This window comes from Hippocampus bargibanti, linkage group LG08 (assembly GCF_051943395.1).
Source record: "Hippocampus bargibanti isolate YZ-2025 linkage group LG08, ASM5194339v1, whole genome shotgun sequence".
Lineage (NCBI taxonomy): Eukaryota > Metazoa > Chordata > Actinopteri > Syngnathiformes > Syngnathidae > Hippocampus > Hippocampus bargibanti.
The window spans coordinates 4597595-4612500 of NC_142741.1; the positions used below are offsets into that span (position 1 = coordinate 4597595).

At 50.3% G+C, this 14906-nt stretch overlaps 2 protein-coding genes across 2 annotated transcripts in view; both read right to left on the reverse strand.

The window, feature by feature from the left end:
* Positions 1 to 459: 459 nt before the first annotated feature.
* On the reverse strand, positions 460 to 11819 carry sestd1 (SEC14 and spectrin domains 1). The gene is made up of 18 exons (XM_089002078.1): positions 11481 to 11819; positions 9857 to 9932; positions 9664 to 9772; positions 8751 to 8841; positions 8569 to 8682; positions 8376 to 8489; positions 8145 to 8286; positions 6827 to 6910; positions 6030 to 6187; positions 5825 to 5947; positions 5534 to 5743; positions 3578 to 3692; positions 3352 to 3508; positions 2900 to 2981; positions 2713 to 2835; positions 2421 to 2612; positions 2235 to 2338; positions 460 to 956 (listed from the first exon to the last, which is right to left on the reverse strand). Exons 2-18 carry the CDS (start codon positions 9930 to 9932, stop codon positions 725 to 727), a joined length of 2226 nt encoding a protein of 741 aa, XP_088858204.1. The 5' UTR covers positions 11481 to 11819; the 3' UTR covers positions 460 to 724.
* A 202-nt stretch (positions 11820 to 12021) lies between these two features.
* fhip1b (FHF complex subunit HOOK interacting protein 1B) overlaps positions 12022 to 14906 on the reverse strand; it is a 12667-nt gene continuing 9782 nt past the window's right edge. Inside the window, exons 9-12 of the mRNA XM_089002077.1 lie at positions 14573 to 14906; positions 14318 to 14496; positions 14093 to 14255; positions 12022 to 14031 (exon numbers count right to left, since the gene is read on the reverse strand). The exon at positions 14573 to 14906 is cut by the window's right edge and continues 500 nt beyond it. Coding sequence (XP_088858203.1) covers positions 13655 to 14031; positions 14093 to 14255; positions 14318 to 14496; positions 14573 to 14906 — 1053 coding nt within the window. The 3' untranslated portion in view covers positions 12022 to 13654. The remainder of the gene's footprint in view (positions 14032 to 14092; positions 14256 to 14317; positions 14497 to 14572) is intronic.

Here is a 14906-nt window from a genome sequence, read left to right on the forward strand (position 1 = left end):
ACATGACGTTCCATTCCAAACAGCATACAAAAACAAATTAATGTACTTTTGATTTCTTTTCCTTTCGGCTTTTCCCTTCAAGGGGTCGCCACAGCAAATCCGTGTCCTCCATCTTTAGAGGTTTGATCCGCAACTAAAATGTAAGTAAAAAAATAAAAACTTTGCGTGCAAACAACCCAGTGAGGGCAACCCCCGAATTCAACTGAGTCGCATTTTGATGACGTGACATTTACGTTTGTTCCCGCTCCATTCCAAACAAGACATAAAACAAAATAATGTACTTTTGAATTGATAAAAACTAAAATGTAAATACAAAATAGAAACTGGATGCAAACAACCCAGTCAGGGTAACCCCCCACCCCGGTTCAACAGAACATACACACACACACGCGCGCACTGCTGTCGCCGCTTGATGGCGTAATAGAGCACTGCAATCAATAAAATGGCCACCGTTCTCTCTGAAAGCTGAAAAAGTTTATTTGGATTGTGGCATGATGAACTATTTCATCAACAATGAATTGGTGCGAGGAGACAACATGGCGGCCACCTTAAGCAGCATCCGTTAAAGCTTAAAAAAAGAAAATAAATATATTTTTTTTTCAACTAAAGGTTGACTTTTGGAGAGCACATGCGGGAAACAAGGAGCATGCTGGGGAAAGTGTCTTCAATCCACAAGTAAACAGTTAGCATTAGTTAGCTTTCCGGGCTAACGAGCAGCAATCGCTCAGCATTGCAATATGTTGTCCTGAAGGTCCCGGTCCTCGTCCTCTTCCTCTTTCTCACCAGGCTCCTCCCCAATGACGTCGAGGACAGCATGAAGGCCCTGGTCCTCGCTGTCCAGCTGTGCCTCCTGAAGCTGCAGCCGGCGCTCCTCCACCATCAGCAGGCGCTCTCGAACGCACTCCCCCGCTGCTGCTGCGTCGTCGCCGCCACCGCCGCCGAAACGCTGCTCGCTTCTACGGCATGGAACCATTTCAAGTCAAGTTGAATGTTTGTCAGGAGAACTGTGCCTTTCAAATGAGGACTTCAAGCCTGGGTTATGGTTTGGATTGAAAGCAAGGCAAGGCTTTTCTAACCCGACTGGCTATCTAGCTAGCTAGCTACCTAGATGGCTATCTATTAAAAATCTGTCTGGCTCGCTAGCTATCTAGCTGGCTATCTATTAGTTATACGGCTACCTAGCTAGCTGTCTGTCTATTAGCTATAAATTGGCTATCTATTAGATAGCTAGCCTTCTATCTATTTGAGTTACTTCCAGGTGGAGCGAACACTTGCGCGTGTGTCTGCCGCTGCTCACTCGCAGAAAAACTGAAAAGTGACCTTGGGAGTTTTGAAAGGTGCTTAGAAATCAAATGTGTGTGATGGTTAATATGATTACTACCCGCCTGGCTATCTAGCTAGCTATCTATTAGCAATCTGTCTGGCTCGCTAGCTGGCTATCTATTAGTTATACGGCTACCTAGCTAGCCGTCTGTCTATTAGCTATCTATTAGATAGCTAGCTTTCTATTTGAGTTACTTCCGGGTTGAGTGATTATTAGCTAACTCTTAGCTAGCTAGCTTTCGAATCTCTTTGAGTTACTTCCGAGTTGAGTGAACGCTGGCTGGAATATTATTAGTATTATTATTAGTTTGATTATTATCATTTTCTAGCTATTTGCTATCTTTTAGCTCTGGCTGGCTAGCTAGCTATCTATTCACTATCTAGCTGGCTGGCTATCTAGCTAGGTATCTGTTGGCTATCGATTGGCTAGCAAGCTAGCTTTCTATCTATTTGAGTTATTCCGGGTTGAGTGAACGCTGGCGCGTGTGGCTGCCATTGCTCACCCGCAGGAAAACTTATCCTGTGACTGAAAAGTGACCTTGAGAGTTTTGAAAGGCGCTTATCAATCAAATGTATTATTATTATTATTATTATTATTATAGATTACTGGGGTAGAAAATTGGTTCAAAGCCCCGCCCTCTATTAGCACGTTAGCATGTGGTGACCTATGTTCTCACACGCTCAACTCTGTTGGCATATTTGGATGCGCTAACCCAAGTTAGCATGCACTCACCACTGTTTGTAACGAGGCCGCCGATGCGAGCACACCATCAACGTTCGTCATTTAGCATGCGGGTAATTGTGTTGTTACATTAGCACGTTCGTCATTTAGCGTACGGCTAACTGTGTTGCTACATTAGCATGCTCGTGTGGCCTGTTAGGGTGTGATGTGCTTTGGAGTGTGTACCAACCCATCGGGGAAGATGACGGGCATGCTAAGTCGGTCCAGAAGAGCTTTGGCCGAAGCGTCCACGAGGTCTAGAGACTCGGTCTGCACGTGATCATCCTGTAGCGCCTGAAACACACACGTACGGGTCCGCTAGCCGTGTTTTTTTTTAGCAGCATGGGGCGGGGTCAAAGAACTTGATGGCACTGACCACGTCAGCGTGCTGGTGGAAAGCGAGGGCGAGCTGCAGTCGGTGTTGGCGCTCGTCGGCGCTAACGGCGAACTGCTTCCAGACGCGGTTGAGCCGCGGCAGCGTGTCGCCCGACGAGCGCGTGGCGCAGCGCAGCGACTGGCACAGCACCACCGTGGCCTGCAGCAGCTGCCGCCCGTAGTCATACGTGCTCTGCGAGGGGCACGCCGGGCGTTAGCCGTCGCGGGACGACGCTCTCACCCCAAATGCCAAGGAGGCTAGCTAGCTAGCTAGTGAGCGTTTTCCGTCTGACCTGCGCCACGTCCACAAACTTCTTGTGTTTGTCCACCAAGGCTTTTGTGTCGCGGGCGTCGTCGCCCAGTCGCACGTGCGTCTTCAGCAGCGCGTCCAGCAGCTCGCACAGCCAATCCACCGCCTACGCGCCACAACGGGAGGTCATCATGGCGTCAAATTACGGCGCTGGCGTCAGCCCAACTGACCTGCAAGGCGTCTTCTTCACACTTGAACAACTGAACCATCTGAAGCATCTTCAGACGCCGCACATCCACCATGTCCTCGCACCTGCGTCAACGTCAACCCGGTCAGGTCATCGCCGTTCGCCTCGCTCCCACGATATTAGCACGTTAGCATGCGTTCGCCCGCTCGCTAGCATGTTAGCGGGCCTTCACCTCTGTTTCCTCATCTGCATATCGTCAACCCGCTCAGGTCATCGACGTTCGCCTCGCTCCCACGATATTAGCACGTTAGCATGCGTTCGCCCGCTCGCTAGCATGTTAGCGGGCCTTCACCTCTGTTTCCTCATCTGCATATCGTCAACCCGCTCAGGTCATCGACGTTCGCCTCGCTCCCACGATATTAGCACGCTAGCATGCGTTTGCCCCCCCCCCCCCCCCCCCCCCCCCCCTTCGTTAGCACGTTAGCAGGCCTTCACCTCTGTTTCCTCATCTGCATATCGTCCATGACGTCACGGATCTGCTGCACGTTGTCCCTCTGCTCGGACGCCGCGTTCTCAGCGTCGTCATCGTCGCGGTTGCACGTTTGCTCCAGCAGCAGCACCCCCTTCTGGCGTAGTGACGCCAGCCCCACCTCTGCTCGCCCGCAAAGGGGAGGAGCCATTTAGCGCCCCGCCTTCCCGTGTCATCGAGGTATGTACGTACCGACGCTCTGAAGCTTCTCCTCCAGCAGCTTGAGGCCGTTTTGGATTTGCGAGCCGTCCGCCGGGGCCACGTCGGCACACAGCATCCCCAGCAGCGCGTCCAGCTGCTGGGACAGCTGAGGACAGCAAAGGCTACATCAGTGCAAAGGCAACTCACAACAATATGGAGAAAAGTAACAATAAAAACCTAGCACACATCCCAACGATTTCAATAGCCCATGTCCAATTTCTCATCTTCCATTCATCGCTAAAAGCCTTGAAAAAACTGTTGCCTCTCAGCTTCACTCTCACCTCACTCGCAATAACCTTTACGAACAATTCCAGTCTGGTTTCCGTCCTCGCCACAGTACTGAATGGGCCCTCATAAAAATCACGAATGATCTCATGGCAGCAGATGCCGGTTCACTCTCCATCCTCATCCTTCTCGACCTAACCGTGGCTTTTGACACCATTTCCCACCCCATGCTGCTCAACAGACTTTCCACCCCTCTGCATCACGCACACCCCACTTCGCTGGTTTCACTCCTATCTCTCTGGCCGCTCAGTTTATCCAAATTAACTCCTTCACCTCATGGTCCTCTCCTGTGTCATCTGGTGTGCCCCAAGGGTCTGTCCTGGGGCCCCTTCTCTTTATTACGTACCCTCTTCCTCTTGGCAGTATTTTCTGCAATTTTGGCATTCACTTTCACCGCTTCGCGGATGACACCCGACTCTACCTATCCAGTAATCCCGACGCCTCTCTTCCACCTGCATCCCTTACACTTCGCCTCTCAGAAATTACATCCTGGTTTTACCATAACTTTCTCAATCTTAACAGCGAAAAAAAACTGAACTTCTCCTTGTCGGTAAACACCCCAAAAAAAGAGATGAAACGTGCTATTAGCTAAACTTACATTGCTAATCTTAACAGAGGTTGAAAAAAAGTCGATACAAATGGAGCAAACACTGAGATGCGCCAAATTGAAGTAAAATAAACGAAGCTATGCTAACGCAATTTAGCTAAGCTATCGCGAATAAAACCAACTGAGGTTTGAGAAGAAAAAAAGGCTAGCCTAGCTTATTGATTCCTAGATGAAGCTAAATTAGGCTAAAAGTAGCCAAATAAACACCCCAAAAAAGAGCTGAAACGTGCTAAAAGAAGCTAAGCTAAAATCACTAATCTTAACAGAGGTTGACACAATGGAACAAACACTGAGATGCGCCAAATTGAAGTAAAATAAACTAAGCTACGCTAACGCAACTTAGCTAAGCTATCGCGAATAAAACCAATATTTGCTAACAAACTGAGGTTTGAGAAGAAAAAAAAGGCTAGCCTAGCTTATTGAATCCTAGATGAAGCTAAATTAGGCTAAAAGTAGCCAAATAAACACCCCAAAAAAGAGCTGAAACGTGCTAAAAGAAGCTAAGCTAAAATCACTAATCTTAACAGAGGTTGACACAATGGAACAAACACTGAGATGCGCCAAATTGAAGTAAAATAAACTAAGCTACGCTAACGCAATTTAGCTAAGCTATAGTGAATGAAACCAACATTTGCTAACAAATTGAGGTTTGAGAAGAAAAAGAAGGCGAGCCTAGCTTGTTGAATCATAGATGAAGCTAAATTAAGCTAAAAGTAACCAAATAAACACCCCAAAAAAGAGCTGAAACATGCTAAAAGAAGCTAAACTAAAATCGCTAATCTTAACAGAGGTTGACACAAATGGAGCACACAGATGAGCCAAATTGAAGTAAAATAAACGAAGCTACGCTAACGCAATTTAGCTAAGCTATACTGAATGAAACCAACATTTGCTAACAAACTGAGGTTTGAGAAGAAAAAGAAGGCTAGCTTAGCTTGTTGAATCCTAGATGAAGCTAAACTAAGCTAAAAGTAACCAAATAAAACCCACGTACAGTAACGCATTTTAGCTAAGCTACAGCAAACACCGAAATAAGCCAAGTGGGCGGAGCTGACCTCCTGGGCGGCGGCGTGGAAGGCGTGCGCGGCCTGCAGGACGTTCTGGCGGCTCTCCAGCTGCGCCGCCTGCTGGTAGCAAACGTCGCTGAGCTGCCGCTGCAGCGCCTTCAGCTCGTCGGCTTCTTCCTGGTCGTCGTCGTCTTCCCCGCCGCCGCCGAGCAGGGCGCCGATCTGCTGGTTCAGCTCCACGTAGGCCGCAAACCATTCCTGGTGAGTGAGAAAAGACGGCGGGCGGCGTGATGCGGGTGGCGGAGATGCGATTCCGTCCATCCGGGCGTCTCTCCTTACGCTGTGCTGACTCTCGATCTCCTCGTGCTTCTGCTGCAGCGCCTGCGCCGCCCGCATGGAGTCTCCGATCGCACGCTGTGTCTTCAGCAGCTCCGAGCCGGGACCCTGCAGCCACGTCACCACCTGGCCAGCGCACAAAAAACGCTTGACCTTTTACCTTTGACCTTCTTATGGCGTTTCCATCCGTTTCTCGCCCGTCGATCACCTGCGCGACTTTGGCGTGCACGTCGTGTATCTGGGAGCGTTTGCTGCGTTGGCGGCAAACTTCCTGGTAACGGGTGTACTTCTCCCGCAGCGAGTCCAGAAGCTTCATCACCTGCGGCTGAGCCAGGAGCTCCTCTTCCATCGGACGCCATGTCGGCGCTGTCGGCAAAAACAAAAGAAAAAACAATAAAAATAGAAAAGGTGACGCAATGTTAACGAGACCCGTTTGGGGTCGAAAGGTCACGCCGCGCAGCGTAACGCTCCCAGCAAGTACCATGAAACCTCGCTGGCCAACATCAATACTGGGCCGTGTATCTCAAATAGATAGAAAGCTGGCTAATAAATCGCTAATAGCTAGCGAAAACTAATAAATAGCCAGCTATTTAGCAAATAGATAGCAAATAGATAGCGAGGTAGCTAGCTAGATAGCCAGATGGCGAGCTGTGTGGCTAGCTAGATAGCGAGCTAAATAGCAAATAGATAACAGGTGGATGGATGGCTGGGTGGCTGTCAGTCTCATTTGGGAAGTTTTGACTGGTTTGGTCTATTTTTTTTAATCCAGCTTTCTATCTATTTGAGTTACTTCCGGGTTGAGTGAATGCTGGCGCGTGTGGCTGCCACTGCTCACCCACAGAAAAACTTCTCCTGTGACTGTAAAGTGACCTTGAGAGTTTTGAAAGGCGCTTATAAATGAAATGTATTATATATATATTATTATTATTATTATTCAATATATAATAGCGTTAACACGCTAACGTTAATGTGCTAACGTTAACGCACTAACATGTGGTTCCTCACCCGCTGGCCCTCCGCTGCCGCCTCTTCCGCCCCCCTCGGAGACGTTGAAACACCGCTGCTGGAGCTCCGATAGCAACTCGTGACCTGCCAGCACACAGAACACAAAGTGGGCTGCTAATTCGCGCACAAAAACACACCGACAAAGCAGATCTGGACGCGAGCGATCGAGCTAGCTAGCGGTCAGGCTAGCTAGCGATCGAACTAGTGCGCGCAGACAAATCCACTCACACGTTCATACTGCCAGACATACAAATACACATAGCAAGCTAGCGATCCAGCTAGCTAGCCATCCAGATAGCTAGCGATCGAGCCAGGTAGCGATCGAACTAGGTAGCGATCAAGCTCGCCAGCGCTCAAGCTAGCTAGCGATCGAGCTAGCTAGTGATAGAGTTAGTGCGCACATACAAATCCATTCAGATGTTCATACTGCCACACCGACATACAAATACACATAGCAAGCTAGCAATCGAGCTAGTACGCACATACAAATCCACTCACATGTTTATACTGCCAGGCCGACAAACAAATACACATAGCAAGCTAGCGATCCAGCTAGCTAGCGATCGAGCTAGCTAACGATCGAGCCAGGTAGAGATCGAGCCAGGTAGCGATCGAACTAGGTAGCGATCAAGCTCGCCAGCGCTCAAGCTAGGTAGCGATCGAGCTAGCTAGTGATAGAGTTAGTGCGCACATACAAATCCATTCAGATGTTCATACTGCCACACCGACATACAAATACACATAGCAAGCTAGCGATCGAGCTAGCTAGCGATCGAGCTAGTACGCACATACAAATCCACTCACATGTTTATACTGCCAGACCGACATACAAATACACATAGCAAGCTAGCGATCCAGCTAGCTAGCGATCCAGATAGCTAGCGATCGAGCTAGCTATCGATCGAGCCAGGTAGAGATCGAGCCAGGTAGCGATCGAACTAGGTAGCGATCAAGCTCGCCAGCGCTCAAGCTAGCTAGCGATCGAGCTAGCTAGTGATAGAGTTAGTGCGCACATACGAATCCATTCAGATGTTCATACTGCCACACCGACATACAAATACACATAGCAAGCTAGCGATCGAGCTAGTACGCACATACAAATCCACTCACATGTTTATACTGCCAGGCCGACAAACAAATACACATAGCAAGCTAGCAATCGAGCAACTAGCAATCAATCTAGCTAACAATCGAGCTAGCTAGCGACCCTTCCATGATCGGTGTCCAAGTCAAGGTCCGGGGGCCAAATCTAGCTCGACATTTTTCACACACTTTTTGATGAGCGACAGCATAAAAGGGGGGTGACGCTGCTCCTTACCCGTCTGGAGGACCGTCTCTGGGTCAAAGGACGGCAGGAGGACCTCAGGCGACTTGTCCAGGGCGGCGCTCTTGTCGCCCTCGTTGATGAGCGACAGCTCGTCCAGCAGCGACGTGGACTCCTTGGTGAACTTCTCAAACACCTGCCACGCGCAAACGAGGGGTGCGGAGGGGTGAGTTGCTATGCTAACAAAGCTAATTTGTGAGTGAAAGAGGCGGCGGTGGTGGCGACCAGTCTCTTGCTGAGCCAATCGCGGTGGTCGTAGTCCAAAGTCCCGCCAAAGTCATCGGTGAGTTGCGAGGGTTCGATGTAGCGCGTCAGCTTATTGGCCGAGACCAGGATCACCTAGCGTGGAGGGAGGGGGGGGGGGGGTGTTGGGGTTTGAATTCCTCGCCGTCCGCACGCCGGTTTCCGCGGGCCCAACCTCAAAGCCCAGTCGGTCCTTCTCCTTCCAGAAGCAAAAGTGTGTGACCTTCTTGTCCCAGAACTCGTCCGGCTTGACCACGCACACTAGCGACACCTCGGCCGGGATCACGTTCTGAAAGGGGCGGGGCCAGTGAGTGGCGAAATAGGGCCGGCGTCCCGCCGTACGGCGGCGCCACCTACCTGCAGCATGAGCACTACTGTCTTGACCGTGTTCCACTGCGAGCGCCGCCCGTCCACGATGACGGTGAAGCCTCGAGACTTGCACTTGTCGCTGCGAGACGCACAAACTACTTTTCAAATTTGAACTCAAAAATATGGACTGTTTTAGTGGCTTACATGGGACCATTTGACATTTTCATTCGGACTTTAGCTCTCATCCTGGCACTTGACGTGCTTGATTTGCTTTCATGGGCCGAATAAAATGATGTGGCGGGCCAGATTTGCCCCCGAGCCTTGACTTTGACACCTGTGATGTAAGGGATTAGCCAGCTAGCGAAAGAAAGCTGGCTCCCTATCTTGATCGCTAGCTAGCGCAATCATTTGCTAGCGAGCTATTTCGCTCGCTATCTCGCTCGCTATCTCGCTCGCTCACTACCTCGCTCGCTCGCTACCTCGCTCACTATCTCGCTCGCTAGCTACCTCGATCGCTCGCTACCTCGCTCGCTCGCTAGCTACCTCGATCACTACCTATCTCGCTCGCTAGCTACCTCGATCGCTACCTATCTCGCTCGCTAGCTACCTATCTCGCTCGCTAGCTACCTATCTCGCTCGCTAGCTACCTCGATCACTACCTATCTCGCTCGCTAGCTGCCTATCTCGCTCGCTACCTACCTATCTCGCTAGCTACCTATCTCGCTCGCTACCTATCTCGCTAGCTACCTCGCTCACTAGCTACCTATCTCGCTCGCTAGCTACCTCACTAGCTACCTCGATCGCTCGCTAGTTACCTCCCTATCTCGCTAGCTACCTCCCTATCTCGCTAGCTACCTCGATCGCTCGCTATCTCGCTAGCTACCTCAATCGCTCGCTATCTCGCTAGCCATCTCAATCGTTCGCCGTCTCGATGCTAGCTAGCTATCTATCTCGATCGTACCTGGGGATGCTCAGCAGATAGTCCAGCGTGTCGCTCAGCTCCTCCATGTTGGTCTGCTCGCAGCCCAGCGGGATGCTGAGGATCAGACCGCTGCGACGGTCTTTGCCGCCTCAAACGCAAGAACGCTTAAGTCAGTCACAGGGTGAGTAAGGATGGCGGGGCAAAAACCAAAAACCGGGGTGCGGGTGCGTACCTGAGAGGAAAGCCAGCTTCTTGTTGAGCACATTGATGATGCCGCTCGCTTCCATCGTGCTCACCTGATGACACATCTGGAAAAAGAGCAACAAGCAAAATGGATCCTTGGCTTCAGACCACGACCATCTCTGACGTTCCGGATGACGGATCGATCCAAGGGCGTTTTGCTCAAGGGCGACAGAAACGCAGCGTCACCCGCTCAGGTCTTTCTTGGAGGAGGCACAACTGATTTATTTATCGGAAGAATCACTAGCATTTTTCTTCCTCACCAATGATTGACAGAGTTGTACATATAGCTATCTAGCTGGCTAGCTATCTAGCCACCCAGCTAGCTATTTAACTTGTCCTGTGATTGTGAAGTGACCTTGAAAGTTTTGAAGAGTGCTTGTAAATGAAATGTATTCTTATTATCTATCATTCTAGCTAGCTATCTCTTAGCTAGTCAGCTTTCTCTCCATTTTAGTTACTTTCGGGTTGAGTGAACGCTGGCGCGTATGGCTGCCGCTGCTCACCCACATAAAAACTTATCCTGTGAATGTAAAGTGACCTTGAGAGTTTTGAAAGGCACTTATAAATGAAAGTATTATTATTATCATTTGCTATCTATTTGCTATCTATTAGCTCTGATAGCTAGCTAGCTATCTATTCACTATCTAGCTGGGTGGCTATCTAGGTAGCTATCTATGAGCAGCGGCAGCCACATGCGCCAGCGTTCACTCAACCCAGAATAACTCAAATAGATCGAAAGCTAGCTAGATAGCTAATAGACAGCTAGCGAGATATTTAATAGATAGCTAGCTAGCTAGTCAGCTAGCCATACAGATAGCTAATAGACAGCAAATAGATAGCCAGCTAGGTAGCCAGCCAAATAGCTAACTAATAGACAGCAAATAGATAGCCAGCTAGGTAGCCAGATAGCCAGATAAATAAAAAAAATGGGGGGGCACCTTCTACACCGTGAAATATGGTCATTGCATAGTAAATAGCTAGCTAGATAGGTAGCCATATAGATAGCTAATAGACAACAAATAGCTAGCTAGCAAGCTAGGTAGCCAGCCAGATATCTAATAGACAGCAAATAGATAGATAGCTAAATAGCCAGCTAGATTGCCAGCCAGATAGCTAATAGACAGCAAATAGCTAGCTAGCTAAATAGCCAGCTAGATAGCCTTAATATGCTGCCCCCTCGTGGAGGGAAAATACAATTGCATCTTGATCACCATTCCGCCTGCCACATTGGCATTCATGTGATCGATGGCGTTTCTCTGCTTCACTTTTTTTTTATCACGGAAGCAACGACTTGCCTCTCTTTGTTGGGCCAAGCGAGGTTGTCTGGATGTCGGATTTTAGCGTCTCAAGACAAATCCACGCACAAAAACACGTCCAAGGGAGTTTGAACCTGGAAGGCGCAAATTTGGTTCCTTCCATTTCGAAGGTTCCCGGCGGGCGATGCCCCAAATGCGACTTGGCGGCGGACTCGCCCCTCGATGATGCGCGAATGTTTCCGTTTAGTTCAGCCGCCATGACCTACATCGATTCCAGACTCTCCCGTCGCCTCTCTATCGATGAGTCTCGGATCAATTTGGCAACAACTCTCCACCGAATAACGGGACTTTGCTTACCTTTCAGTCGTCAGACACTTGGCATCGTGCTTCTTGGCCCCGGATGGTTAAGTTTTCGGTTCTTCGTCCGGGGTGTCTCCCGTGGGCGGATAATGAGCGTTTTTCCACCCGGCAACGCGACCCTGGCCAGCCGCCGACAAGCCCGAGCTGGAGGGAAAGTAAGCTAGCGCAGAGACAGTCGGTCGGTCCGCGTCGCCGCTCTTCCGCGCACGCGCAATGAGAAAACCGGGACTGCAACTTCCGCCATTGCTCTCACCAACAAATTTAAACAAAAAAGGTTCAAAATTGCTGTATTTCCTCCGATGTCGACGTCTTTTTTTACATGTACAATATGAATGTGTAGATATGGTCAACTCATCTTACTTTGAAGATACGATCTTTCCAAATGTGGAAGTCCGATATTTCCGGGGCGGGAGGAACCGAGACGTTCACTGACAATCGGAAACTTATAATATCGGACCACTCGTCCAATTGGACTGGCACGGAATCACCCCTATGGTTTTTTTTTGGACAAAGAGAAAGTTGAGGCACACAAGGAGAGCTTGTTGCTAACAAAGATTTTATAAATTAATAAAAACATTCCCTTTAGTGTTTTGTTTTCCGGCCCTCACACTCACTCTCACACACACTCACTCACTCGCAATCTCACAAACACACACTGACTCACTCACTCACACAGACATACACACATGCAATGGCAACCAACCGTGTAGAAAAATATTCCCTTTCACATCTTTGCGCTTTGTGGTTCTTGGGGTTCTTCTTCCAATATTGACACGCCATTTTCCAGGTGCCGACTGCCCACGCTTTTTTTTTTGTTTTGCATAGTTGCAAACGGGATGAAACATTTGGTGGAGTGAGGAGATAAACCGGAACAATAAAAATCCACACAAATCACACTTGGCAAGTAGAACTGGAGAGCAACAGAGGCCTTCACACATGCCTTCCACCCACAAACTGTTTGTTTTTGTTACAGTGATACCTTGGCTTACGAACTTAATTGGTTCCCGGACACAGTGTATAAGACAAAAAGTGTGTTTCCCAAAAATTAATTTTCCATAGGAAACCATTAAAATGAGAATAATCCGTTCCTAGGTCCTAATATAACATAATTCTCTACTTTCTAATTTTCTAAGCCTTAAAACTACACACAATATACATTATTTTATGTATAATAAATGTGCTATGGTATTGTAATTAAGGAAATAAACTGTACTATATAATAAAGTCGTTTTATTGACCTTTGTGATGGTCACTGATGCTTGATGGAATGGAGTGGCCGGTTTCATCAGCATTAAAAACTTGATGAGGAACGTAACCTTCTTCTTTCACCATCTTGAGGAATGATCCCTTGTAGGTGCTTTCTCTGCGATAATTTTATCTAGTTCCTCATCAATTGTGTTCTGTTTAACTGGGTTTATAGCTTTTTGCATCAAGTGTACAGTACAGATGTCTTGTGCGGGTTGTTTGTGGAGCCAGATTGATGGGATATTTTAACCTTGCAGTCTACACTCTGCCTTTGAACTATCAAAGTTGAAACACTCTCACTGTTGTTATCTGTCTCTTTAATGTTTAAACCACCTCCCCTCACTGCTGCGTTCTTGACCAATCACATGGCTTTAACAGGAAGACTGGGGGCAGGGAATAGGGCTCATTCGCGAACGACACATCACTCATTGTGGCAGCTCCATGTGTATCCCGAAAAATAGTTTGTATGCCGAGGTAAAATTTTCATAAATTTAACGTTCGTAAACCGAAAAGTTCGTAAGCCAAGGTATCACTGTATTTTTCTCCAACTTTTGCTCGCCGCTTGGCTTGATGGTTGAACATTCAAAGTGATGATGTCACAACAACGGGAGGAGGACGACCAAAGTCTCACGGGCAAACATTCAGACGAGAGGAGCTTGGAAAATCTCTTGAAATCCAAGACGCAGAGGACGGCGGCAAAATGGCCGCTGAGGGGGGTTTGGATGGACCTTTGCGGGACACCTTGTTTTGGCATCTTGATTGAGCTCCAATGCGCTGGTGGTCCCCCTTATGGGCTTCCAGTCCAGCCCCCTTTGGACTTTGAGCTCCATCTATTCCCGACCAGCCAGACGGATGGCATCTGATCTCGATATCCGCCTCCCCAGGGTGGAGATCTTTGGTCACCACCCACCTGGACCTCCCGGTCTCTACTCCTCCACCACTCCCGGTGGGTCCAGTTGGCTTGGGGGGCTAGTCTTGGGCGGGCAGTCCTCGGCACCCCGCCCCACTTCGGCGTCGGTGCTTGCGAAAGGCAGGGCGACAGCGTGCTCCTGGGCCAGGGCGGCCAGCTCTTTGAGGAACTCGCAGAAGATGACGGCGCAGTAGACGGCATTCTTAACGCGCAGCGCCTCCGCCTGCTTGTCCAAACCGGAGGCCGCGTTGCCGCCGCCGAACAGGGCGCTGTGCAGCGTCTGGCCGCCCACTCGCACGTGGGCCAGCGCCGTCTGAGCGGCGCTGCGGGTCCGGGCGGGGCTGCCGGCGTGGCGGAGGATCAGGTCGCTCAGGGACGACTTGCGGCTCTTGACTGGCACGAGAGGGGCGGAGTCAGCGCCGGAAGAGGTCGGCGCCGTTCGGGACGGGCTTACCTAGCGAATCCGAGCGCCGCAAGGGGGCGGCGCCGGCGAGCGGCTCGTTCCAGCCCGCCTTGCCCCGCGCCGCCAGGTACTGCTGGGCTTTCCTCAGCATGGCGGGGAAGTCCTCGTGGGAGGCGGCGAAGGCTTCGATGCGGTTCTTCACCGAGCCCAGCACCTGCAGGCAAGAGGCGGACCTTTCACAAATGCGCCCGGGCGCCAAAATGTTGGACGGCTGACCTGGATGAGGGACTTGACGCTGGGCTGGAAGACCATGTTGGCGTTGAGCAGGAAGGAGCGCAGCAGCGGCTGCGGGTAGCAGGCCAGGCGGGCCACGATGCCCGTCAGCAGGATGTTGACGTAGAGCGAGTTGTGCGGCATGTTCTCCAGCTTGGCCAGCAGCGCCGCCATCAGCGGACCTGCGGGGTCATCCCGGTGACCTTTCAAAGCGCTGTCGGGGGGCCCCGCGCCGCGCGCCACTCACCGGCTTCTTACCCGTGTACGGCTGACACGATCCCGGAGGTCTGGCGGGACTGCAGACGGATGTTTGCGAACTTTGACCCTCGCCGTCGGCGGACATCTTCTCCTCCGGGTTGGTGTCACTGGGGGCCGCCTCGGCGGCGCGGGCCTCTAGCTCCGTCAGCTCCCTGGCGAAGGCCTCCACGCTGATTCCCTGGAGGTGGGCACGGTCGGGGGGCTGCGTCGCGCCGGGAGAATGTTCCAGAAGTTCCCGGATGAGGCTCTCCACTGTCGCCGCACCATCGCCGCCATCTTGGTAGGGGCATCCCTTTTGATTGGCATTCTGGTCCAAAAAGTCTCGCTTCACCTT